Source organism: Ovis aries, chromosome 6 (assembly GCF_016772045.2).
Source record: "Ovis aries strain OAR_USU_Benz2616 breed Rambouillet chromosome 6, ARS-UI_Ramb_v3.0, whole genome shotgun sequence".
NCBI classification, from domain to species: domain Eukaryota; kingdom Metazoa; phylum Chordata; class Mammalia; order Artiodactyla; family Bovidae; genus Ovis; species Ovis aries.
In genome coordinates, this window is record NC_056059.1 from 59,628,212 (window position 1) to 59,655,523 (window position 27,312).

At 35.8% G+C, this 27,312-nt stretch overlaps 1 protein-coding gene across 3 annotated transcripts in view; it reads right to left on the reverse strand.

The window, feature by feature from the left end:
* Window positions 1–27,312, reverse strand: part of PDS5A (PDS5 cohesin associated factor A) — a 128,044-nt gene that overhangs the window by 13,539 nt on the left and 87,193 nt on the right. For 2 of the 3 annotated variants that reach the window (XM_015096447.3, XM_042251323.2), the window contains exons 19-31: window positions 26,984–27,144; window positions 22,967–23,090; window positions 22,031–22,189; window positions 20,037–20,105; window positions 17,384–17,520; window positions 13,665–13,788; window positions 13,134–13,338; window positions 12,479–12,593; window positions 7,995–8,127; window positions 7,314–7,433; window positions 4,169–4,231; window positions 3,087–3,232; window positions 1,941–2,049 (exon numbers count right to left, since the gene is read on the reverse strand). In XM_015096447.3, the coding sequence (XP_014951933.1) occupies window positions 1,941–2,049; window positions 3,087–3,232; window positions 4,169–4,231; window positions 7,314–7,433; window positions 7,995–8,127; window positions 12,479–12,593; window positions 13,134–13,338; window positions 13,665–13,788; window positions 17,384–17,520; window positions 20,037–20,105; window positions 22,031–22,189; window positions 22,967–23,090; window positions 26,984–27,144 (1,665 nt within the window). Of the gene's footprint in view, window positions 1–1,940; window positions 2,050–3,086; window positions 3,233–4,168; window positions 4,232–7,066; window positions 7,138–7,313; window positions 7,434–7,994; window positions 8,128–12,478; window positions 12,594–13,133; window positions 13,339–13,664; window positions 13,789–17,383; window positions 17,521–20,036; window positions 20,106–22,030; window positions 22,190–22,966; window positions 23,091–26,983; window positions 27,145–27,312 lie in introns of those variants that run through there. The other variant, XM_042251324.2, reaches the window with a different exon arrangement.

A 27,312-nucleotide genomic window follows, 5' to 3' on the forward strand; every position in this document is an offset into this window, starting at 1 on the left:
TTTATGTGTATACATGTAAGAAAATGATAACTCTGGAGAGAAAAAATTGAACACACAAGACAAGGCTGCTTAATAGGGAAAAAAAGACTGTATTAAAAGTCATGTACATGATCATATTTACATATTTATGAACATTATGTGTATGTGCATATGTATAACAAACTCATGCAAAAACCAAATGAAGAGGCATGAAGGCATAGTCATGCCTACAGTCAGCTACAGGCATGAAGAAAAAGACTCTAAAGGGCAACACTGGCAGTACTGCTTGCCTGCATCCATGGAATGTTAGTATCTTACTTCTTCTAACCACCTCCCTTATTCACTCTTCATATTACAATTTGATTTCTCTCACAGAGTGAATAATAGAAAATATTCTGATCTGTAAACATGCATATCCAATTTGTTGGATAGTTTTTATTTATATAATTAACTGGTTTACACATCAACCTCTTTGAGAAACTGGTTAGCAAGAAACACTCCCTTAGATGATATCTTCTTTTAATATACTAGCAACACAGTGTTTTGAGCCTGTAAGACTGAGGACCAGATCCTGGAAAGAAATGATCATATCAATTTATGGGAAGCTATCAGGCTTATGCCAAAACATGACATGTCTCTTTAGGCAACACTGAATTGTTAAAACATTCTTTGGAAGTATGAAAAACTTAAAACAGGGTTTGGAACAAAACAATATAATATTTCAGGTCAAAGTCACATTTTGGCCCCTCAAAAATTAGAATTTAAGTATCCAATTTATCTTTTATACAATTTTATTGCAGAGGTTGGGAAGGTTATAGATAGCTGTACTAGGTAAACATTTGCATCCCTGTACTACCTCTTAATATACACGACAAGCATGTTTAAGTATCTGTAACAATATGCATTTCTGAATGGAAGCATATTTATGCTGAATATTTAATTCTATAAAAAGATCCCACAATACCTAAATCTATTGGCTTCTGAATTCTAAGACATTTGAGAGGTTCCCTGAATCTACTGACATAGTGAAGTTCAGCTAGCAAAGAGCATGAGTATGGACAGTGAGAGACTGACCAAAAATGAACCTTTTATCAGGGACTTCCCTGGTGGTCCAGTGGTTAAAACCCCACCTTCTACTGCAGGGGATGCAGGTTCAATCCCCGGTCAGGGAACCAAGATCCAACATACCGCAGGGTGACTAAGCTTGCATGCCTCAACTAAGACTCAGTGTAGCCAAATAAATAAATATATACATGAAAAATAAGAACCCCTATCTGTTCAGTTTGAGTTCAGACGAGTTTTGATAGGAAAAGTTCAGCTACTGTGGAATGACTGTATAGTCCTATATTTTATGTACCTGAGGGTAATTCCTAAAACATCTTATAAATACCATAAATATATGGTGTGTAAAAAAAGTATGTCAAAAATATGATTCTACAGAAAAAAAAATATTACTATTCTTATACTATTCCAACTCAGGAACGTTATCCTCCTACCAATGTTATATTCCTTTCTATCCTGCTGAAAAATTAAGAATATTGGGAGCTACAGATAAAAGATCCACCATCAAAGAAAGAATGCAGCTGTTAAATGGATAAAAACTCAAACATTAAGGCTAGCTCATTAGTTCAATTTAAACAAACAAGAAGTGTTGATCTCTGGCAGGAGTCAATGAAGTACTGAAAACAAGATCTCAAAACCCCTCAGTTCCTATTCTTTCAAGGTACTGGGAAAAGTAGTGCGGTAGAAAGACACCATTATGGGTGACCACACAAGCTCTGGTTAAATGAAGAAAGTGAACATAGAATCATTTCTGGAGAGAGAAAGCACGGTAAGCACCTGTATACACACATGTATAGTATGTAGTATACATTAATGTACTGACCGTGCGCTTTTCACTCCTATCATGAAACTGTAGTAAGAATCTCCATGGGAGAAACTCATTAAATTGAAAAATTTACCTTATTCTTTACTGGGTCAATATTCTTTACTGGTGTGACAGAAATAATTCTTACAGGGTTCTCCTCATTTTCACTAACACCAGTTTCTGCTGCCTCTGAACTCTGTTCCCTGTTGAAGAGAAACACACCAAAACTTCTTTATTTGACCACATGAATACAAAGGTTACTCTCTCACTATACCAGTAAGAAAACAGGAGGCTCAGACTGGCTTAGAAGGCTGGCCAAGTTAGCAAGACTCATATCTGTGGCTACAGCCTATTGCCCTATTATACCAAGTTACTGATTTCCATTTAACCTTACTAATGTAAGAAAGAAATGACTGCCTAAAATCACCTGATAGATTAGTTGTCAAGAAACAAACAACGTAAGTATTCTATAAGCCTATCTGCTGGGGGTGGAAAACGCTAAAACCATGCGCAAAAGTACAGCAGATTAAGACTATCACTTTCTTCAGCCTGTGCCCTTAATTAGCTCTAAGAGAGGGGGCCGCTAGAAAGGGCCATGGGAAAGGTGTTTGACGCCCACCATCCATGTAAACCACGGATGTCCCACGTTAATAGTTTTACATCTTTGGATCCTACTGCTAAAAATGTGTTTAAAACACTACCAGTTGAATTTATTCTTAAAATATCATGAATCAGAATAAAATCTTTAAAAGCCTCATTATTCAGTGTTTGTAAGAGGAGGGTCAGGTGGAAACTTTTATGCAGTAGCTAAGACAGTAAACACCTGACATGTTAAACATGGAATCTTTAATAAGTGGAAAATGTCATTAACAACGTTATGTTTATTCATGGTATACTAAATCTCTTGAGTTAAAAAGCATATAAATAAATTTGTTTAAAGAGTTATATTTTCAGTTTTCCTAAGTGTTAAATTTGCACATATACACACACACTTCCAAGTAAATTAGTTTTACTACAAATTCTTTTTTTTTAACTTTTTTATACATTCAGAATGCTAAATGGTTTCCCAGTGTGTCGCACACACTCAATCACCATCACTAATTATACTAAAATTCAGCACTATGTTTTTTACTAAGATGCTCCCTAAAGTCCATTTTTGTGATGTGCTTTAAGAAAAGGAACGGAAAGATGAATCAAGTAGTGAGTGATCATAACAAGAACAACTGAAGAAAAAAATTGCCTTGGTCGATTTCCGGTGGAAGGGTTCAGCTCTGAATTTACATTAATATTGCTTCCGGTCTCAGCTCCAGTGCTTCTAACGTATGGTTTCCTTCCCGTTGCCGACAAAGGCTTGTTTACAGCACCTAGTACTCCAGCAGGTTTTGGCTAGAAATTACATATACGCATGTTATTTTATACCTCACTAAAATGAATACATATAAATTTATACACATGTAAGGGATTATTGTTTTGCTTAAGCCCAGGAATTGTTGTTAAAACAGTTGTTATTGGCAAGTTAAATCCTAAATTTATTAGAAATGATAATTCTGTAATACTGTGTCTGAACATAATTTGAAGTCAGAAGTATTATTCTTTTAAAAATAACTATGCAGAAAAAAAAACTATGCAATAATTATTCTTTATTGTTCAATTACAATAAAAACTGCCCCTAAAATACAGTGAAATACATAATGAGTAAGGCATAGTAAAATGCCTTACAGATAATCACTATTGAGTGCACATAGTTTTAACAGTTTAGATACTTTATCAAATACTAAATTTCCTTTTTCCTTTTGCTCTTTTAGATGTCATATTACCTTTATAGGATATAAACTAACTTTTTAATACTTTAAAATTATTTCTTTTCTTTTTCTTAACAAGTTAAGTCGCTCAGTCGTGTCCGATTCTTTGCGATCCCATGGACTGTAGCCCACACAGGCTCCTCCATCCATGGGATTCTCCAGGCAAGAATACTGGAGTGGGTTGCCATTTCCTTCTCCAGAGGATCTTCCTGACCCAGGAATTGAACCCAGGTCTCCCGCATTAGAGGCAGATGCTTTAACCTCTTTATTATATGATTTTTCAGGGAAATCTGTTGTGAATTCTAAATAACTTGAACCCTATCCGTACTGATGAGGACACATGGTTTTAACTAAAAAATGGTTCATTGCAGAAAAAAGTCCAAGAGAACAAATGCTTTAGATGCTACAATCCACAACATGACTTCTAAGAATCAGGAACTATAAAATTTGAGGGACGTTTAAAGGTTAGCAGTAATATGCACAGGAGATAAAGATCCCCCCATTATCTAGTATATAATACCTTTCCTGTTAACAGAAGTACTCTTGTCTCTTCTGAAATATAACTCTTGTCATTACAGAAGTCCTATCAAAAAAAAAAGTGAACATGCGTATTTTTATTGTTCATAAAAGACTTTTCAGACATTATGCCTTACAGTAACAGGTTCATTTATGCTACGAAACCTATCAAATCATCAAAGCTATTTCATGAACCATGCTATAAGTTTAGTTTTAAAATTAAATCAATTGACACACAAGACTTTGTCAAATTTAGATAAATTATGCAAATTACTTTGTTTTTGTCCGTGCCACATGGCTTGTAGGATCCTGGAACCCTGACCAGTGGCTAAATCCAGGATATCGGCAGTGAAAGTACGGAATCCTAACCACTGGATCACCAAGGAATTCCCTTAAATCACATTTAAAATAAAACATACTTCTTCTATTACAGTTTCCAGTTTACTCAATGAACTGTGTTCACCTACGCTCTATTATAAAATTTACCTTTTTTTTTGGCTGTGTCACACATGTGGGATCTTTCCCATCAGGGGTTGAACACAGGCCCCCTGCAATGGACGTGTAGACTCTAACCACTACACTACCAGGGAATTTACTTCTGTGCTCCCAAAGCACCCAAAATGGTACTATGCACCAGGCACTTAATACTCACTAAAAGAACTCCACATAGGATCTCAAGAAAACTGTTTTTGTTTGGTTGCTAAGTTGGTAACTGGCTCTTTTGCAAATCCACGGACAGTAGCTCCCCCATGCTCCTCTGCATATAGGACTTCCCAGGCAAAAATACTGGAGTGGATCGCCATTTCCTTCTCCAGGGGGTCTTCCTAGTCCAAGGATCAAACTCCTTTCTCCTGCATTGGCAGTGGATTCTTTACCACTGAGCCAGCAGGGAACCCTCAAGAATATTATCCTTACTGAAACAAAAAAAATCTTTTACTTTAATTAAAAATATTTTGTTTCTTAGAACCATACGTAGACTGTGCAAATCATAAAGGTAAATACAACATCAAAATCTAATAAAGTCAATCATAATGTTCTTGGGCAGCAGCAATATTAACTAGTTAATAAATGAATTTAAGCCAAAAGTGGACACTGATGATACTTTCTTAAAAGTTATATGTATACGAAACTTGAAGAGTTCACAATCTGATCACGTGGTGCCTCTCTCTGCTAATTACCCTGGGAATAGCACGAATAAACCACAAGAAGTTACAGAAGCAAAATGATCTATTAGCATCCGGATGTTCATCATTTCTAAGTAATCACCTTAAAAATTATTTTTTCTTTTACTAAGTCGACCTTCACACTAGTGTCACAGAAAAGAACAAAATGGCTTAAATGTGCCTATGAAGAAATCACACTTTCGATATGCACTCTAGGCAAGCCTGTATCCTTCTTTTCTTCCTCACAAAGGCTTTTATGCAGCCAAAATAAATGTTACATCAAGATATACTATAATATCACTAAGCTCATGATCTTAATACCCTAATTTTCTTGTGTTTGAACTTACACCATATTAAAAGCAGTATATTAGAAAAGGAAATGAAGAAAGATGCTCATTGAAAATGGAAACTCTAAAGTATTATTATGAAGGCTAAAAACATTCTAAGCTTCATATCAAAACAAAATCAATTAGAATAAGATATAGTAACAAACAGCAACTTAAATTCTTGATGACAGGACTACTACTGTATGTAAATTCTATATAGGTACTATTCTAGTCATAATAGCCCTGGGTCAGCAATAAAGTAAATTTAAATTCAAGAGCTCATGTAGGAGTATTTATAAAGACCAGTAAATTCAATTAGAAGGCAAGTAACTTTGCAATCTTTATTATTCCTATTAAAACCAGGCATAAATTCTGAGTACTAGATTAAAGAAAACTGGATACAAATTTTTGTTGAAATTTTTAAATGCCATATTTTTTCCATTAAAAATATTAATTTTTTTTAAAAAAACAAACAACAGCAAAGTTAAAACTTCAAAATATCACCTTAAAGTGGATAATAAATACAATGCAATCTGTTAAAAAAAAAAGTCTTAAAATCCAAATTAGCTGGAAAAATTTAAAGAGCTATTAGTTCACTGAAAAATTTACTTACATGGAAAACTTCATTTGTTGCTAGCAGAATAAATGTACTATGTACTATTAATAATATAATTATTATTGTTCAGTCGCTAAGTAAGGTCCTACTCTTTTGCAGCCCCATGGACTGCCTGCTAGGCTCCTCTGTGCATGAGATTTCCCAGGCAAGAATATTGAACTGGGTTGCTATTTCCTTCTCCAGGAGGGCTTCCCAATGCAGGGATAGAACCCACGTCTCCTGCATTGGCAGGTGGATTCGTTACCACTGAGCCACCTGGGAAGCCCCATTATTAACGATACCACTTACTAACGCTTCATTTTGACTAACGTCTATAGACCTAGGCATATTAATAATAGATAACAGGTATTATCATCACTTGCATTTTAGAGATGAAGAAAATGAAGCTTAGAAGAGTTAACTTGAGTGTGTGTTCAGTGGTTTAGCTGTGTCTGACTCTCTGTGACCCCACAGACTGTAGCCAGGCTCCTCTGTCCATGGGATTTTCCCAGCAAGAATACTGGAGTGGGTTGCCATTTCCTCCTGCAGGGGATCTTCCTGACCCAGGCATCAAACCCGTATCTCCTGCATCGCAGGCAGATCCTTTACCACTGAGCCACTGGTGAAGCCTGTTAACTTCAAATCCAGGTCTGTCAATTGCCAAGACCAATTCCATTCATACTGACACTTTATTTCATATATAGATGTATATAATTTATACTCTACCAAACATTTTTATTTCTTGTCTGAAAAAATACTAACAGTGTTTTAATAGGATGAGATGAAAACAATTTAAGAAATTTGAAAATTCCTCTTACATATTAGAAATATCCAGAAGGAATAGCTCACATAGGAACACCACCACCAAGCTTGATTTGTATTCTCTACTCTGTAAGGTGAGAATGATATTTTTCAGGCTTTGGAAGACAGTCTCCCCTTTCTTGATAAACTCACAGAGGTATATATTTTTTACTTTGTAGTCAAGACAGTCTAGTATTTGCCACCAGGATGACAGTAACAAATTTAAGTGAGTTCAGTTTGGTAGAAAAATGAGAAGAAAGTTACCTTTTCAGGTTGTGTAAAAAATTTCACTGGCAGGACTGGATCCTTTGGTGACTCTGCATTGCACAAAGCACTTTTACTATTTATCACGCACAGGGCCACATCACACACTGTATAAAGTTTCTAGGGAGGAAACAAATCACGTAACTTTCAGGAGTGCAAAACAAGCACAGGTACCAATTCTACCCAGTATGTAACATGGAATCGACACAGTAATATGGGGCTATTGTTTACTCCTTGAACACTCTGCATGTTGTCTCTGGCACTTCTTCTGATGTAGACTCCTAGTAACAAGGACAAAAAAGTCCCCTTCGTTTTACTTTAACATGAATGCCAAGTATGCATTAAAAACAACAAACCAAACCAAAGGAAACATACAAGAAGACTATCTACGGGTCTGTAACACTTACTTACTAGTTCTTAAGACAGCATAGTTATAAATTTCACTAGTTCTTATCCCCATGCTCTGTACATATTTTAATATCTTTTTCAGAGTAATAAACATTCTTCAAAAATAGACTTCAATGTAATGAAAGAAAAAGTACATATATTTATAAACTATAAGTATATATTTTAATAAGCATTCTCTAATCTATTATACAATAGGAAAAACAAGTGGGACAAGGGTCACATTACTTTTTCCCTGTAATTTCTTAATAGTCACTGGCCTAATATATATCTTACTTCATTTGTCTTGGATTCATCTGGAGACTGGGCATCTTTTGTTAGCTTGATATTCTCTGCCATCTTTTTCATAAAGGCATGGCTATTATTTTCATTTTTTGTCATTAAAACTTCAAGCATGAACCAGAGGCACCTAAATGAAACATATTCACTTAGTAAAGAGACTAATTGCAGGTTCTTTCGCTGAGTGGATTAAATAATTTACTGGGAAGTTCTGTTGTTCGAGTATACAAAGAGTAAAACGCTAATGATTAATAAAATATTCAATTAAAATAGGATATAACATCACAAATAACAAACATGAACATATAGCTTAATATGAGAAAGCCTCACAGTTTCATGAGGCATACACGTGAAGAGTCATTCTATAGGTATTTAATAAACATTTAGATAATATACTGTGTATTAATATCTAGCAATCATGAGCAAACCAGCATACAGCATAGTCTTGCCATTTTGACCATTTGTAAGCTATTTATCCTGTGATCTAGGGCTCGTATGTAATTCTACTGTGACATAACTCTGAATTTCATGTGTTATGAGACTGGTGTGCATATAACCAGTAACTCAGCGAAACAGTCACATTTCAAGTCATTTTTCTGTTTTCCGCTTGTTATAGTTATTTAATTCATAAAGTGTCTGGTGACACCTGAATTTCTAAGTAAAAGTGAATCCCAAATTGGGATGAAGATTAGAATCATCTGAGGAACTTACATTGCCAAATCTAGAATCAAAATCTGTTATTAAGTTCCCATGATGATTTTTTAGGCAACCACCATGGACTTACTGTTTTACTCCATCGAGAGGAGAAAAAAATCACTTGAAGATAATCTGTGTGTACTTCTTTGCCTATAGTGTATATATATATATATATATATATATATATATATATATATATATATATATATGTTTTAAGAGACTACTGTAAAGGAAAATTTAGCACTAAGTTAATGGAGTTTGCTTTTAGTAGACCTGTCTTGCAATAAATATTAAACTCAGTCCTTCAGGCAGAAATGAAAGAACACTAAACAGTCACTTGAAACCATAAGAAATAAAAAAAACCCACTGGTAAAGGTAACATAGCTAAAACATAAGGCCAGCATTACTGAGCTTCTGATTTGTAACTCCTTTTTAAATATATGATTTAAAAAGCAAATGCAGGGAATTCCCTGGTGGCTCAATGGTAAAGAATCTGCCTGTCAATGAAGGAGACGAGGGTTTGATTTCTGATCCAGGAAGATCCTATATGCTGCAGAGCAACTAAGTCCTTGTGTCCCAGTTGTTGAGCCTGTGTGCCAGAGCCCAGGAACCACAACTATTGAGCCCATGTGCTGCGACTACTGAAGCCCATGGCCTCAGAGCCTGTGCTCCGCAAAGAGAAGGCACCACCGTAAGAAACCTGAGCACTGCAATCAGAGAGCAGACCCCACTCTCTACAACTAGAGAAAAGCCTGCCAGCAACAAAGACCCAGCACAGCCAAAAATAAAGAAATAAACCACATGCATGAAAATAATCACATATATGTGAAAGGAAACAACATATAAAAATATAATTTGTATCAATTACAATATAAAGGCAATGAAATAGAGATGTATAAGAGCAGAGAAGGATGTGGCAACCCACTCCAGTACTCTTGCCCAGAAAATCCGATGGATGGAGGAGCCTGGTATGCTATATAGTCCATGGGGTTGCAAAGACTTGGACACAATGGAGCAATTTCACATTTCACAAGAGCAGAGTATCTCTACACTAGTGAAACTAAGTTGCTATTATTGAAAATAGGTTGTTACAATTTTAAGCTGTTAAGAGTAATTATTAAGAAAATAACTAAAAAATATATCCAAAAGAATAAAAAAAGTTTCCTACAAAAAACAACTACAGCTGACCCTTGAATAACACAGGAGTTAAGGGTGCTGACCCTTCACACAGTAATTTGCATTTAACTTAGTCTTGGCCCACTGTATAATTGGTTCCTCTGTATATGAAGTTTGTCTGTATCTGTGGGTCCACCAGCTGTGGATCTTGAAGCACTATAGTATTTATTATTGAAAAAAATCTGCATGTAAGTGAACCTGCACAGTTCAAACCTATTCATACTGTAAAGTTCAACTGTAAATACAAAAATGAGAGGCAGTAATGGAGCAATTAAATAACAAAAAATATATAAGACACAGAAAAAACTAATAGTTATGTGGCAGAAGTAACTTCTTCCTTATCTCCCAATTAAAAAGCAGAGAAGCAGAGTAGATTAAGGGAGAAAAAAGATCCATATATATCTTGTCTACAAGAGACTCATTTCAGATACAAAAACACAAAGTAATTGAAAGTTAAAGGATGGGGAGAAAATACATTTCATACAAACAGTAACCAGAAGAGAGCTGGTAGCTATTTTATAATTAGACAAACTGGATTGCAAAAGACCGAGAAGGACTATTGAAGAGGATATGACTATTATAAACACAAACCTTACAACAGAGCCCCAAAACCTATGAAGCAAAAGTTGACAGAAGGGAGAAACACATATTCCACAATAAGATTTCAATACCTTATTTTAAATAATGGATTGAAAAAACAGAGAGGAGATCAAAGAGAAAATGGAGAACTTGAATAGCACTATAAACCACTCAGATGTATGAGACATAGATGGAATACTCCAACTAACAGCAGCAGAACACACAGTTTCCTCAGGTGAACTTGGAATATTCTCTAGGACAGACCGTAAGTCTTAATAGGCCTCGACAGCAAGCTGCAAGTCTTAAAACATATCTTTTCTGACCAGAACAGCATGAAACTAAAAGTCAGTAACAGAAGGAAAACAGGGAAAATTGGAAAACTCACACATATATGGAAATTAAACCACACTTTTTTTTTGGGGGGCCATGTAGCTTGCAAAATCTTAGTTCCCTGACCAGGGACTGAACCTGGGCCCTTTGCTATTAAGGCGTGGATCCTGACCACTAGATGGTCAGGGAATTCCCAAACCACCCTCTTAAAACAATCAATGGGTCAAAGAAGAAATCACAAAAAGAATTAGAAAATACCTTAAGACAAATAAAAACACAACATACCATACTTACAGGATTCAGCACTGGTAGTGCTGAAAGGGAAATTTAAATCTAATAATACCCTATATTAAAAAGTCTTACTGAATAATCTAACCGTATACTTTACGAAACTGTACACCTTAACTAGAAAAAGAAGTTAACACTTCAAACTACATAGTAACTTGAAATGTTTAAAGATATTCAAAAGCACTGCACACTACGTAGAATCAAAAAGTATGTGCCAGTGATTTCAGTTCTAACTCGAATGACTTCAGTGCTCTTCCCACACCATTACTGCCTCTCTTAGGTCTAACCTTTTTCCACATGATGGCCTTGCAACTGAAACAGGGCTCAAAGTTTCCTTAACACAGACCTAGTGTTCTAGGCAAACATATACTTTTTCGCTTTATCAAAGTGCTTTCTTGGAAATCCCAAAATAAAAGTTACTAAAAAAAAAAAAAGAATTTGCAAATGAAATATATTTATAAAATAAACAGAAATCAGAATTAGAAGACATTTTAGGAATTACCTATTTCATATCCTGTATTTTATGGATAAGGCAACTGAAGCAGAGAAGCTCAGAGAAGTAAAGCTTCTACTGACATAGCTGGGACTAGAACCTATGTCTCCTTAAAGAGCTACACGAGGCAGAAATAAATGTAGATTACCATACGACTTAGCGACTGAGCAGCAACAACCACCACCTCAAATAAGATTAGAACTAAAAGGTGTCATGTCCCATATAAAAAAATCATAGTAATTTAAATACAAGCTGAAGGAACCAATTTAAAGGAACAAAGCAAAAGCATAGCAATGGCAAAGTAAATACTGCTTTAAAGTTTCTTGGAGGTCATTTGTAGATAATTCTAGGCCATCGTGTACTTGTTTACTCACCATGCATCAATATACAAAGTTCTGTTTTACATAAAAACACTTAAGTATTTTGCAATTGTTTACTTGCCTGTCTTTCCACCAGAGATAAATCTCTCCGTGACTGGTGTAACATATCTAATTTTGTATTACCATAGTCCTGCCACAGAGTATCTTTTATGTGTGTGCATACTTTTGAGGCATCTTTTGAGGTTGAAAGTGTAGCTTTACAGAGAGAAATTTTCCCTCCATGGCTTTCACATGGGTTTCTAAATGATCAAACTGATGTAACTGAAGCCCAATTTAATACAAACAGTAAAAATAACATAAAAACCAAGTCAATGTATTTCAAAGACTCAGCTAAAGCTAACTGCAAACAGCAGCAAACAAACAAAACAACCAAATAGAACTTATTAGACAGAAACAATTTTGTAAGACAAAACTTAAAATTTACAGTAAAAGAAAACCATAAAAAATTTTATTCTAATGGGGACAGTAACAAAAAAATTAAGCCTTTTTTAAAAAGTAAAAATATTTTTAAAAATTCTTTAAAAATCAACATGACTTACTCTTTAATATCACGAAGCTGATCAACATCTTGTGATCTTGTAAAATCTGGATCATGAGCTAGCAGGTGAATCATATATGGAACTACATACTCAGGCAACAGTGATAATAATTTCTCTAGAGTGAAAACATTATTATTAACAATAGTAATAATAGCTTTTATAAAAATCTCTCCCTAATTTAATGTTTTAACCACTTCAGTTAACATTTTTCCCTCAGTTATTCCTAAATTAGAGGCAACATATCATCTGGATGATACTGAAATACTTTTTTCAATTTTGAAGGCTACTGAAGACAAAGGATAATTTAAGATTGAATCCCTGGCAAGGCTAGGGACTTCACTCTCCAACATCAGAGCAATGTGTTCAAATCAAGCCACGCTGCTCATCCTGTAAGATAAAATACAGTTCTTCCTTATATGCATTATAAACAGGACTCAGAAAGTAAAATCTTAGATTTTACATACATCTTAACTGTAACAGCAACATTCTATAAAAGTCCCAGTGCTATACACTGTTGGCTTGGCCATCTTATGGAAAAATGTGAATGAACTTACTGGCCAACCCAATATAACAGAAATGTAAGAAATAAAACCCTTCACAAATGGATACATTGACAAGATATATTTGCACACTGAGCACTTTGAAAGTTACTTACCAGTAGCCATGGGGTTCTGTTTAATGTACTCCCTGCGTATACTGATATTTTTCAGTAAACACTGTCGTGCGTGTGCTCTTCTCTCCTTCACAGGATCTTTGGCACACAAGGCAAAGATGGCCATATACTCCAATGGGAGCAATAACTTCACAAGTGCCTTGTGTAGCTTCTGAGCAAATATCTGCCTTACTTGATAGCACTCATCCTACAGCAGCACAAAACCAAAACTACTTAAAAATATTAGTACTTTTAAAATCATTAACAAAAACCCCTGTTTAGTTTTTTAAAAACTGGCAAACATTTACAAAAGAACACTTTATTTTTAATGTCTTCATTTTAAAAAAAGATATAATTATACTAAGGAAGTAAAAATTGTGGGGAGATAACTGGTTAGAATAGTAATAATAGCAATCCCTTTTGTGCATACATCCACAGAGTAAATGGATACTTAATCTGTATTAAGTATATAATCATATTAATATAATTTAATGTTGAAGACCAAGTAAATGACAAAATAAGACTGTTACTTACATTAATAACAAGTGCACAGAGCTGAAATTGTTCTGGGGTTATAATTTCATGGTAACAAGGTTCCTGAGCAAGCTTCATTATGGCACTACCAGCAGCTAATCGCAAGCGAGACATATCAGATTTACTATAAACAAACAAGAAAGAAAGAAACATTTCCTATAACCATTATCATTCATAAAGCGCTTTGATCCCTTTTTGACTGTTAAGGTCTTTAGCATAATTTACACTTAAATTGACATAATGTACAAATATGGGAAAGATCCTTTGAGTCCTTGAACTTGAACACAGGGAAGAAGGCTCAAATCATTGTGACTATCTGATATTACATTTATCTGCCTTCATTAAAAAATTTTTATTTACTTATTTTACTTGGGTATAGCTGATTTATTATATTGAATTCAGATGTACAAAATAGCGATTCAAAATTTTTATAGATTATAGTCCACTTACAGTTATAAAATCTTGGCTATATTTTCCATGTTGTACAATATATCCTTGAAGCTTATTTTATATGTAGTAGTTTTTATCTTTTAATCCCCTACCTTGCTCCTCCCCACTCCCATCTCCCCAGTGGTAACCACTAGTTTGTCTTTTGTATCTGTGAGTCTCTTTGTTATATTCACTAGTTTTAATTTTTAGATTCCACATATAAGTGATAACATACAATATTATCTTTGACTTATTTCACTAAGCATAATACTCTCTGGGCCCATTCATGTTGTATCAAATAGCAAAATTTCCTTCTTTTTAATGGCTGCCTTCATTTTTAGTTACATTTTAGCTTAGATCCTCTACTATAAGGAACTCTGCTTTCATTTACAATAGCACCAACTGCAACACTAGCGAGAACCATTTACACTAGGAACTGTATTTCTCATTTTAAGAGGCATTCACATGTATCAAAGAAAACTTGATACTAAAAACTGAGAAATTAAAATTCACTTATCATTTAAAATCTATTTACCACAATTTTAAATGCATACACGTATTTTACACAGGGGCTTCTCTGGTGGCTAAGATGGTGAAGAATCCGCCTGCAATGCAGGAGACCTGAGTTTGATCTGTGGGTTGAGATGATCCCGTGGAGGAGGGCATGGTAACCCACTGCAGTATTCTTGCCTGGAGAATGCCCATGGACAGAGGAGCCTGGTGGGCTATAGTTCATGGTGTTGCAAAGAGTCGGACACAACTGAGCAACTAAGCACACACACACATTTTACAAACATAACAGAAATCAATCTTAAGCCTAGATATGTCTGATGAAATGGAAGGGCTATGAATTGGGAAGTGATCTGTACCCTAAAGGAGGTGGCATCAGACAAACATCTAAAAGGAAAGAATATGGAGGTGAGAGCCAGTGTCTCTCAGGTACTAGTCTCTGAGGCAGACTTTCCTTTCCAACAGGAAGTTTTCTAAGGGAATCTAGAAGGCCCAGGAATCCCCACTCCTTACCCAGTCAACTTAAACTACCTAAATAGTAAAATGTGACACTGATGTGGTGAAAGAACAATCTTCTTACTTCAACTGCTAAATGGAACATAACATAGCTTTGATATTTTAAAGACTTCAAAATATGTGGAAAGCTGCCCTAAATCCACAAGGGACTATTATTTAACATACAAGAGGAGAAAACATGGCACTCTTGGACCACATGACCATCAAAGTGAGCACTGGTAACACTGAAGGACTCTCAAATGGCTTCTGAGGCAAATGATTCAGGAATTTAAAAAATTACTAATGCTACTATCTGGGTACATTACTCTGGAAGATGGGGAAACTGAGGCTTGCAAAATTGACTCATGCAAGTTTATACAACTAGCAAATGGAACAGGAAATTGAGTAAGTTTCTGACTCCAGAGTCCAAGCTAAACTATGGTATACATGCTGCTGCTAAGTCGCTTCAGTCGCATCCAACTCTTAGCGACCCCATGGACTGCAGCCTACCAGGCTCCTCCGTCCCTGGGATTTTCCAGGCAAGAACACTGGAGTGGGTTGCCATTTCCTTCTCCAATGCATGAAAGTGAAAAGTGAAAGTTTAGTTGATCAGTTGTGTCCGACTCTTAGCGACTCCATGGATTGCAGCCCACCAGGCTCCTCCGTCCATGGGATTTTCCAGGCAAGAGTACTGGAGTGGGTTGCCATTTCCTTCTCCAATGCATGAAAGTGAAAAGTGAAAGAGAAGTCACTCAGTCATGTCTGACTCCTAGCGATCCCATGGACAGCAGCCCACCAGGCTGCTCCGTCCATGGGGTTTTCCAGGCAAGAGTACTGGAGTGGGGTGCCATTGCCTTCTCCGATGGGACACACAATGTTTAATTAAGATCTGCCTAATATTTCATAATATGCATGTTCCACAACTGACCATTCTCCTATGTTTTGTGATAAAAACAAAACAAAACACTGGAAAGAAATGTTAGTATGTATATTTTTATATGATTCTTTAAATTTCATGAACATAAAAATAAAGCCAAAGAATAATATTAATATTTTTAAGGACTCAGAAACAAAATGCCAAACAGTGCTGCCAAGACTATGCCCATTTATATTCACAGTAGTAGTGAGGGAAACCGTTTTCCCTGATCCCATAGAGTAATGATTGCTCAAAAAATTTCTTTTTGATGATTTGACAAGAGGTTCCACTTAAGTTAAAATTGTATTTATTGTATTTAGTGATGTTAAACATTTTTTTAAAAGATAAACTGGCAATATATAATCTTCACCTTTACTGGGGATCCTGCCTATTTATCACTGATTTCTAAGAGCTCATCATTAAGCCTTTGGGACACACTTGTACATGGTTTCCCCAAATTTAAAACTTGCTGTCCCTACTCTTCAATCTGTTCATGCAAAGCTACTCTTGGCTTATGATAAAAATGATTTTTAATTGTTTTCTCCAGTTTATCAAAGCATTCAGTATCTCTACTGAATGTAATTGTGCATTTCCTATCTCCTCCAATAGAATGAATATTCCTTAGAGGAAGAAATTATTGTATGTTTAAAAGGTTTGGCAGTACCTGGCATGATACAGTGTTCAATAAATACTGAAAGCATAAATGAATAGTTAAGTCTATCCTCTAACACAAATTTTAAAGAATGCATCACAAGTAGAATTTTTCAGTTATTTCACATGAAAACCAGTAAATGAAAAATTTCACTTTTATTTTCATCTTAAAAGGTACAGAAAGAAGAAATGGTGATTTCACAGATTTGAAGACTGAACATGTGTAGAAATGGAAACAAATTTTTTTTGGCATTTGCAAACCCTTGTATAGTCTTCTGCAAACCACCAAGAGGCTGCAACTCTTTCTTCTTTGAATCTACACTGAAATTTTTATTCCTTTCATGGCACCAAACACTATACTTGTTCAACCACTATACTTACAGGGTAAGTTGCTTAAAGGCAGGAACTGAATTTTCTCTGTTTTTACAGCAATGCTTGGCTAGTGTTTGGCAAATATTCAACAAATATTTGTTTAATTGATCCAAATGTTGACGCTAACTGTAACACTGCTGTAATGATTATGACTACAAATTTACTGGAAAAAGGTCAGTCTTTAGAAATGAAAATACACCATTATTGAGATATAAACCTGAAGTAAGTACATAATTGAAACACAAAACGTATAGTGCAATTACAACAGCTAATATTAAGTAAATAATTTTTATGTAAGCTCTACCAACATCTTGAAGCTAAAAAAAATTGGAAAGAAAAATCTCACCTGATCCTCTTCTGCTCTGTCAGGTCACCCTCACTAACCAACATTGCTGATAATAACCGAAGAGTTGAATTGGCAGATTTAGACTGGTTGTTTTTCATACCCAACAGCCATCTTACCAGAAGTTTAATTGCCTGTACCTATAAAATATTAACATGCTAAAAGAAGAAAGCAACTTAAAATTCCACTTAAAGGGAAGATTTATATTAATTACATTAGTGAGATTACTTAACTGCCAGCAGACATGTTTTATTAAACAAGTCTGTAGGATAATAATGAGAACTAATACTTATTCTGTTTATGCCAGGTGCTTCCCCCAGATTTGTACATGTATTATTTTATTTAATCTACCAAACAACTCTGTGAGGGAGGCATTCTTATTTCTAGTAAGTAAGGCAACCTAGAGTCGGCGACAACTGAAGCGACTTAGCAGCAGCAGCAAGGTAACCTAAGACACATTACTATGATATATAGCGTACCCAGGCTCTGGCTTCTGAATTCAGACTTCTCGCACCTGGACACTTGCTTTTCAAATCATTTAAAAATACTGATATATTTTTTAAAAATAACTACACAGATTGTAGTGGTTAAAAATAACTAGACAGACTTTAATATTTCTTATAGTACTGAAGAACTATTTTGATCAAAAAACCCAGGAGATTTTGTAGTCATAACTGCTTGGAGCCTTATACTCAAGACTGTTATGAAATGTATGCAAGAACTAGCTAAAGAATGTAGATATCATTTACTACATTTATTTATCGACAACCTGGAAAAAGGAACTGATGGAATAAATGATGCCTATGGAGCTATTCAAGGTGAGATAGATCATCAGATAAGATGATAAAGAAGTCTTGTTTTAAATCCCAAGACTACCACTTTATTTTTATTTCTATTTTTTATCACATTATGGTTTTTATTTTTTAAATTTACTTTTTAATTGGAGTATAATTCCTTTACAATGTTATTTTCTGCTGTAAAACAACATGAATCAGCTATAAGTATAATATCCTCATCCTCTTAACCCTTCCTCCCATGAAGCCCCCACACCCCCCACAATCCCACCCTTCTAGGTTGTCTCGTTTTTCTATCAGTTATTGCTTTTTCCCCTGGGTCCTGGTGTACACTAGACCTTGTATGTACCCTCCAAGAGTAGATATTCTGTTTCCCCCAGACCTGTGGAATTTTTGCAATCAAGTACCACTGGCCTTCCAAGCCAGATTCTCTGGAGCCTTCTCCTACTGTTGCCAGACCACCAGGCTGGGAAGCCTGACGTGGGGCTCAGGGTTTCACTCCTGTGGGAGAACTTCTGTGGTATAATTATTTTTCAGTTTGTGGATCATCCACCTTGTGGATATGAGATTTGATTTTATCGCATGTGTCCCTCCTACCGTCTTGTTGTGGTTTCTTCTTTATCTTTGTGTATAGGCTATTTCTTTTGGTATACCCTACATTTTTTTGTTTAAATCTTTTTTGATGGTTGTTTGGCAGTTAGTTGTGATTCTGGTGTTTTTGTAAGAAGGAGCCATCTTGATGACAAGTCCTTTTTCTAATTCACATTATAATTTCTTCTTTGACTCATGATTTAATTATTAGATATTATGTATGAAAAATCATTTGTAGGAATCTGAAGATCATGATAAATGCACTTTCTTCCAGAGAATTGGTGTTTGCTTCTGTAGGAACCCTGAGGCCCTACCAGTCTCGACCGATTTACCCAAGTTCAAGCCTTGATCTAAGGTTATATTTCTTCAAGGACTTTGCATTTCTAGGTCACCTTGACCTTAAGGGTGTATACCTTTGTTGGCCTTTATTTGGGTTCTGTCTTTCAGGAACTTTAAGACTGTCAAAAGGAAAGTTTTCATTTTCTTGAGTAAGACAATGATCTCAGGGAAAAAATGGATACTGTACACCCTACACCTCAAGTGTCTCATTTCTATTTTATTTTTTGACCCATTAATTCCTAAGTTATTCATGCCTCAATAGTTTAAACTTAATATTTTAATTTACCATTTTAGCTGTGTTCAGTGAAGGGTTGAACATAAATATATACATTCATATGCACACATATATACATTATGTAAATGTGTGTGTGTATATACATACATGCTGCTGCTGCTGCTAAGTCGCTTCAGTCGTGTCCGACTCTGCACAACCCCGTAGATGGCAGCCCACCAGGCTCCTCTTTCCCTGGGATTCTCCAGGCAAGAACACTGGAGTGGGTTGCCATTTCCTTTTCCAAGGACTACCACTTTAAAAATTAGCTTTACTGAGGGATAATTTACATCTATCAAAAGTTACCAATATGATGACAGTCATCTGTTTTTGCCAAATTAATATTCATATGCCTGTAGATAAAAAGTGGTAATGAGGCTAGACCTGAGGTGCTTCTCACATCAATATTCTATAATCTCTATGCAAAACAGCCTCACTGAAATCATTTCAGCAAGGCAGGAAGATCTACAAAACAAGCTGACATGTATCTATATGTAACTAACTTTAAGGACAACTGCAATTTGAGAAACACACAACTTTTGGTTTAAAAATAAAGCACCTTATTTAAAATGCTTTTTAAGTGTTAGGTTTTTTTTTTTATGGATATTTATAAATGTTCATTATTTCAGCATAACAGTCATCAAGTTCTACTCAATTTTACCTTTGCTAGTACTTCAGGGGAAACCTCTTCATCTGGAGACCATAATTTTCCATTCTTCTCACCTGTTGACTACAGAAAATTAAATAAATTTAACTTTTAGAAAAAAACTTAAAATTTTTCTCATTAAGGTTTTCATGCTGAACAACACTGTGCTCTAGGAACCCCACAAGAAAGCCACCAAATAGGGTCTGGAAAAGAAGAACAAAGTTGGAAGGCTAAAACCTCCTGACTTTGAAACTTAACTTACCAATCTATAGTGATCAAGACAGCATGGGTGGCACTGATGTAAGTATGGACACACAGACCAACAGAATGAAGCAGAAACCCTCACATACATGCTCAGCTGATTTCAAACAAGAGTGTTAACACCAATTATTGGGAAAACAACAGTCTCCTCAGTTCCTCAATGGTGCTGGCAAAACTAGATATAGCCACAAGCAAAGGAATGAAGCTGGACTGTTATATCATATATAAAAATTAACTTTAACACTGGATCAAAGATCTTAAGAGTTACAACTAAAAAACTCTCACAAGAAGGTACAGGGGAAAATCTTTCTATTCTTGGATTCAGTATATAAATATTCAGAATATATAAAGAACTTTTACAACTCAACAACAAACAATTCAATTCAAAGTGGGCAAAAGATTCAATATTCAAAGATATATAAACAGCCAAAAAGCACATGAAAAAAAAATAACTAGCCATTAGGGACACAAACCAAGACCACAAGATACTACTTTGCAACTACCAGGTTGACTATGATTAAAAAACCAAGTAAAGAATAAGTGTTGGCCAAGATGTGTAGAAAATGGAAGCTTTGTGTATGGCTGCTGGGAATGTAAAATGGTATAGACACTGTGGAAAAATGTTCAGCAGCCCCTCGAAAAGTTTAGCATAGAATGGTCATATGATCCAGCAATTCCACTCCTAGGCATATATCCCCAAAATCAGGGACTCAAATGTTCATATCAGCATTATTCACAACAGTTAAAAGGTAGAAAACACTCAAGTATATATCAATAGATGAATAAACAAAATATAGGTTAAACATACAATGGAATATTATTGTGGCACAAAATGAAGTCTTGAAACCATTATATCGACAGAAATAAGCCAGATGCAAAAGGATAAATATTGTATGATAAGAAGTTATCTAGAATAAGCAAATTCTTTTTTTTTTTTTAGAATAAGCAAATTCATAAAGGAGGCAAGTAGAATAGATGTTACCAGAGGTTGGCGGGGAGGAGCTAATGGGGAGTCACTGGTTAATGGATGTAGAGTTTCTCTCCGAAATGATAAAGTTCTGAAAACAGGTAGTGGCAATGATTACACAACAATGTGGATGTATATTTTAGGTGGTGGCTTGGACCACAAATTTACTTGGCTTTCCTGGGTTACTCCTTGTGTATATGGGTGTATTCATATGTTATCAAACTTGTTTGTTTTTAATAAAACAAAAACCAATAAGAACATGGGTGTATATAATGTAAGTGAACTATACACATAAATGGGGTAAAATGGCAAAGTTTATATTATGTATATTTTACTACATACAAAAAACAGAACCATCTTAAAAGAGAACTTGTGAACAATCAAGCCACCACCTAAGAAGTGTCAAACTTCACACTTGTTGCCAGCCTTGTCCACCAGTGGTGCAGAGAGCAATACGAAATTGCGGAGTAGGAACGAGCCTGGCCATGCTCCCGCAGCCTTCACTACTGTATTCAAATGGAGGGAGGGTAAAGAAGAGCAAATTGGCAGGGTTTTTTTTGAGTTTGAATACTGAGGATTCTATTTTTTACTTCATGATTCATCCATCTCATGTTCTCAATTTTTTCTTAAAGAAAAATTCTCGTAATAGCTACACAGCAAGATGTTACTTTAAGTAACAAATAAAAATCATACACAGAGAAAAGCAGACATGTTGTTTCTGTGACAAATAAAGATGTAGACAGTCTTAATCTTATGATTCTAAATTTAATGAGAAACTTACCCTGTCATTCATCAGTAGATCTTTAACAATAAAATTTGCTACTACAGATTTCATTGGGGAAGCGAACTGATCTGGTGCTAACATAGAAATGTGGCCCAATGAAACTAACGGAGTTATAAGTTGTTCTGGTACGTCAGCATTCAGACTCCTACTGAGTGGCTATAAAAATAAAACAGTCAAAATTACTAGTTTGTTTTATAGATATTTAGACATTGTACAGAACAGTGTATGTTCCCGAGTCCTCCTGAATTTATTGTGCCCCCAAAAATCTGTTCTAAAGAGACAATTAAAAGTAACTTCAGTCATATTAGACACTTGATTCTTATTTCACCTACTGAAATTTAATAAGATTGAAACAATATAAAAAGAAAGGGAAAAGTAAAACCCACATAAAGTAAAAACAAGAAAATTCTTCCACGGTCAAATCAGTCTTATTTTTAAGTCAGCTATGTTGGTGGGTTTCTTGTCGTGTGGGAACATTTAAAATGCCCATGGATCGTAATATTTAAGTCCACTGGGTTCTGTTCATATTGTATTCAGTTTATGACCATAGGAATACCTTTCTAGTAGTAGAATCAGGCAAAGGATCATACATAAGGAAAGGCAAACAAAACTAATTTTCAAGTAGGGTTGTCAGGTCCATAATAGCTTCTCAAGCTAAATGGATCACTGAGCCAGTAAAGCAAAAATTAAGTAAAATAATGTAACACAAAATACATAAAACACCCTTCAGTGTGTAGTATCTGAACATATAGTCAGATCTAAAGGCTGGGAATATCTAAAGTGCTGAATAAAACAGAGTCTCTGCTTCCATGGAACTTATATTTTAGAGTGGGACTAAAGAGCTTAAAAGAAAAAGTGACTTTTTAGCTTCATCAAATCACAGAGAATAAAAATAAAAATCAACAAAAACACATCATATGTAATTATATATACCTCAAAAATCTGTGCAAGCTGGACTTCTTTATTTGTGAATATGGCATGTATACAGTGAACGGCCTGTTTTGCTTGGTGTGGAGTTCCTCTCTTTGCTTTCTGGTGTAAAATGGGAATTAAGGTCCTGGAAGAAAAAAAAAAATCATAGTTTATTTTTAAAAAGCCCATAAACCACAAGTAGTTCTTTTGGTTGTCTCCTACTTCATCAGTAACTATTTGGAGGTACGCGTGAAGAAAGCTTCTCTTCTAAACTTCCTGATCTATAAAAAGATTTAAACCCCCTTTCCCTGTCCTCAAGTACAATATAAGAAATGCCTTATACATATAGGCATTGCCTATACGTATGCCTCTAGAATAAAGGGCTACTCCAGAAAACAATTTTCTTTTTAATGCTACCTCATAAGTATGGAGAAGTAAACAAACTACCTTTAATTTATAATCTAAAATTGCCCCATGCCATATTTTCACATTTGTCTTCCAAGAAAATACTCCTAAATTTTCCACTTCTCTCTCACAATCCTCTTCAGTTGTTTTAAAGCAGCCAAGGGGAAAAAAGTAGCAAAAGGCCAAGTTTCATTTAAAAACAGGTAAGAACATACCAGTGAGAGAAAGTATGCAAATAAAGTATGGCATGTTTCTATCAAAATACAAAAAATTGGCATATACATCAAATGGATAAGACAAAACATTACATAAAATATAGATCAAAATGTTAAGTGACTCTCTTCAAATCAAGTGCAATAGTGAAAAAGGGTCATACTATAACAGCGGTCCTCAACCTTTCTGGCACAGGGGACTAGTCTGTGGAAGATAATTTTTACCATGGATAGGGAGGGGAAGATGGTTTCAGGATGATTCTCAAAAGAAGCACGCACATGTGCAGTTCACGGAAGGGTTCACATGTCTGTGAGAGTCTAAAGCTGCCGGTGATCTTACAGAAGGTAGAGCTCAGGTGGTAACACAAGCAGCTGTAAACACATATGAAGCTTTGCTTGCTCCCCTGCTGCTCACCTCCTGCTGTGTACTGATCTATGGAATCAGTACTGATCTGTGGCCTGGCAGTTGGGGACCCTTGTCTTGTAATAATGGAAGGCTAGATATTAAGAGCAGTACTCTAAACCTTTATGCACCTCAATCAAAAAACTGGAACATATGCTAGTCAGTGTGAAGTCTACCTTGAAATTTATGAATGGGCCATATTTCTCTCCATACAGTTTAGAATAATGAAAAGGATTTTCATGCACAAATATCAATACATTCCTTGACTGAGCACTGTTGAAGTCTTTCTTTCAAATTCATTTACCAAGGTAACGGTTCTTATAAATAAGACCAGTTAGTAACAAAAGAAGGTATGAGTTTTGAGTAAACTGTCATTATATATATTAATTCCTCTTAGCCTAATGAAAGGATGATGCATAGGTCAACCTTAACCTTTCTCCTTGTTTTTCTAGTGTGCTATAATCCAGGTCAGGAAGCAACAGTTAGAACTGGACATGGGACAACAGACTGGTTCCAAATAGGAAAAGGAGTCCATCAAGGCTGTATATTGTCACCCTGCTTATTTAACGTCTAGGCAGAGTACATCATGAGAAACGCTGGACTGGAAGAAGCACAAGCTGGAATCAAGATTGCCGGGAGAAATATCAACAACCTCAGATATGCAGATGACATCACCCTTATGGCAAAAAGTGAAGAGGAGCTAAAAAGCCTCTTGATGAAAGTGAAAGAGGAGAGCGAAAAAGTTGGCTTGAAGCTCAACATTCAGAAAACGAAGATCATGGCATCCGGTCCCATCACTTCATGGGAAATAGATGGGGAAACAGTGTCAGACTTTATTTTTTGGGCTCCAAAATCACTGCCGATAGTGACTGCAGCCATGAAATTGAAAGACGCTTACCCCTTGGAAGAAAAGTTATGACCAACCTAGACAGTATATTCAAAAGCAGAGACATTACTTTGCCGACTAAGGTCCGTCTAGTCAAGGCCATGGTTTTTCCTGTGGTCATGTATGGATGTGAGAGTTGAACTGTGAAGAAGGCTGAGCGCCGAAGAATTGATGCTTTTGAACTGTGGGGTTGGAGAAGACTCTTGAGAGTCCCTGGGACTGCAAGGAGATCCAACCAGTCCATTCTGAAGGAGATCAACCCTGGGATTTCTTTGGAGGGAATGATGCTAAAGCTGAAGCTCCAGCACTTTGGCCACCTCATGCGAAGAGTTGACTCATTGGAAAAGACTCTGATGCTGGGAGGGATTGCGGACATGAGGAGAAGGGGACGACTGAGGATGAGATGGCTGGATGGCATCACGGACTCAATGGACGTGAGTCTGAGTGAACTCTGGAAGATGGTGATGGACAGGGAGGCCTGGCGTGCTGTGATTCATGGGGTCGCAAAGAGTTGGACACGGCTGAGCGACTGAACTGATAATCCAGTTACACAACCAGCGTTGTTACTGAGGTCTGCAGTGTTGTGCTTCTCTGCTTTCTCAATAATTCCCTCCTTCCTTCCTGATTAGTCTTAAGAAAAGCTATGACAAACCTAGATAGCATATTAAAAAGCAGAGAAATCACTGCCGACAAAGGTCTGTATAGTCAAAGCTACGGTTTTTCCAGTAGTCATGTATGGATATGAGAGTTGGACCATAAAGAAGGTTGAGTGCTGAAGGATTGATGCTTCTGAATTGTGATGCTGCAGAAGACTCTTGAAAGTCCCTTGGACAGAAGATCAAACCAGTCATTCCTGAAGGAAATCAACTCTGAATATTCATTGTAAGAACTGATGCTGAAGCTGAAGCTCCAATACTCTGACCACCTGATACGCAGAGCCAATTCATTGGAAAAGACCCTGATGCTGGGTAAGATTGAGGGTAGAAGGGGGTGACTGAGGATGAGATGGTTGGATGGCATCACTGACTCAGTGATGAGTTTGAACAAACTCTGAGAGATAATGAAGGACAGGGAAGCCTGGCGTGCTGCAGGTCACGGTGTCACAAAGAGTCAGACACCACTTATCGACTGAAGAACAAGTCTTAAGAATAAGAGGTTTTATTCCTCATGTCCAAAGTTACCTCTTCTACTGTTCCTTCTGGGATAGAATTCCTTTAAGTATATCCTTCACCTTAAAAAGAGTATACATTTTCCCACTTTGTAAAACTCACAGTAACTTTAGCCCACTGTGTCAATCATTTTTTCTATAATGTACAAAGATAAAAATTATCATTCCTAGAGTATAAACTCCTTGACAGCAGGGACTGACAGCGGTAATCTTTTATATTAGCCACTACAGTGCTGACGATGAAAAGGATATACAATAAATGTTGAATTATTTCTCAAATTAAACTATTAGCTCACAAATCCAACAAAAACTTAAGGAGCCAGGAATTCTCTTATTCTATTAATATATCATGAGGAAAAATGGGTTTGATTTGAATTTACCTCAAACTATTTATATAAATACCTTGAACATCTGATTATAATAGCTATCAGCAATGTGCTCTTCCTCCAAAAGACATCACACTCTCAGTACAAATTTTGATCCTAAGGCAACCTCTTAAAGCTGCCAAAGTAAAAATACCAAAATGTACTTCATTCTTATGAGGAGAGGGGAAGTACTCTAGAGAGATAAAAGAACCATGACCAACAACTAAGCAACTAATGAACATTTCATTAAGCACCTTTGATTATACAATTCTTGAGTGAGATATGAAGGCAGTACCTACTGAATTTGGAGTTGGAGAAAAAGAAATAAATTAGAAAGATATATTAATCCTAAATTCTGTGGTAGCTTTAGATAATTAATATTAATATTTAAAATAAAAATTTTAGGTTGTTCCTCTGCCCATATTAAATGGTAGAGGAGATAAGTCAGACAGAGAAAAGAGGAAAACAAAGGATACAGAAAAGCAGCTTCTAAATAAAAGTCATCTTTCCTCCTCAGAGTGTTCCTAAGGGAAACAATGACCCTAAGGTTCCCATACTTGGAGAACTCTTGTGTTTATCATAAGAAAGAGCGTACTCACGATCGTATTTGGGGTAGGTCTGTTTCTATTTTGTGGCCTGTGTTTCTAAAAATCTGTATAGCAGCTTCTGCTACTTTGTCATCTTCCATTCTGAGGCACTGCAACAGGGACTCATATGTCTCTGCAGAGTGGAACGAGGTAGGATGTGTGAAAGACAGAACCTAAAGGAACAGATATAATGTTTTAAGTACAGACAATGGTTATAATCCATTAAAAGAACTGTTTTCTACTAGAAATAAAACTTAAATTATGAGCTGTACATGCTAGCAATACAATCAAGACTGTACCGTGTAGTCTCCCTTGAGGTGAGTTGTGGCGAACAGTTCTTG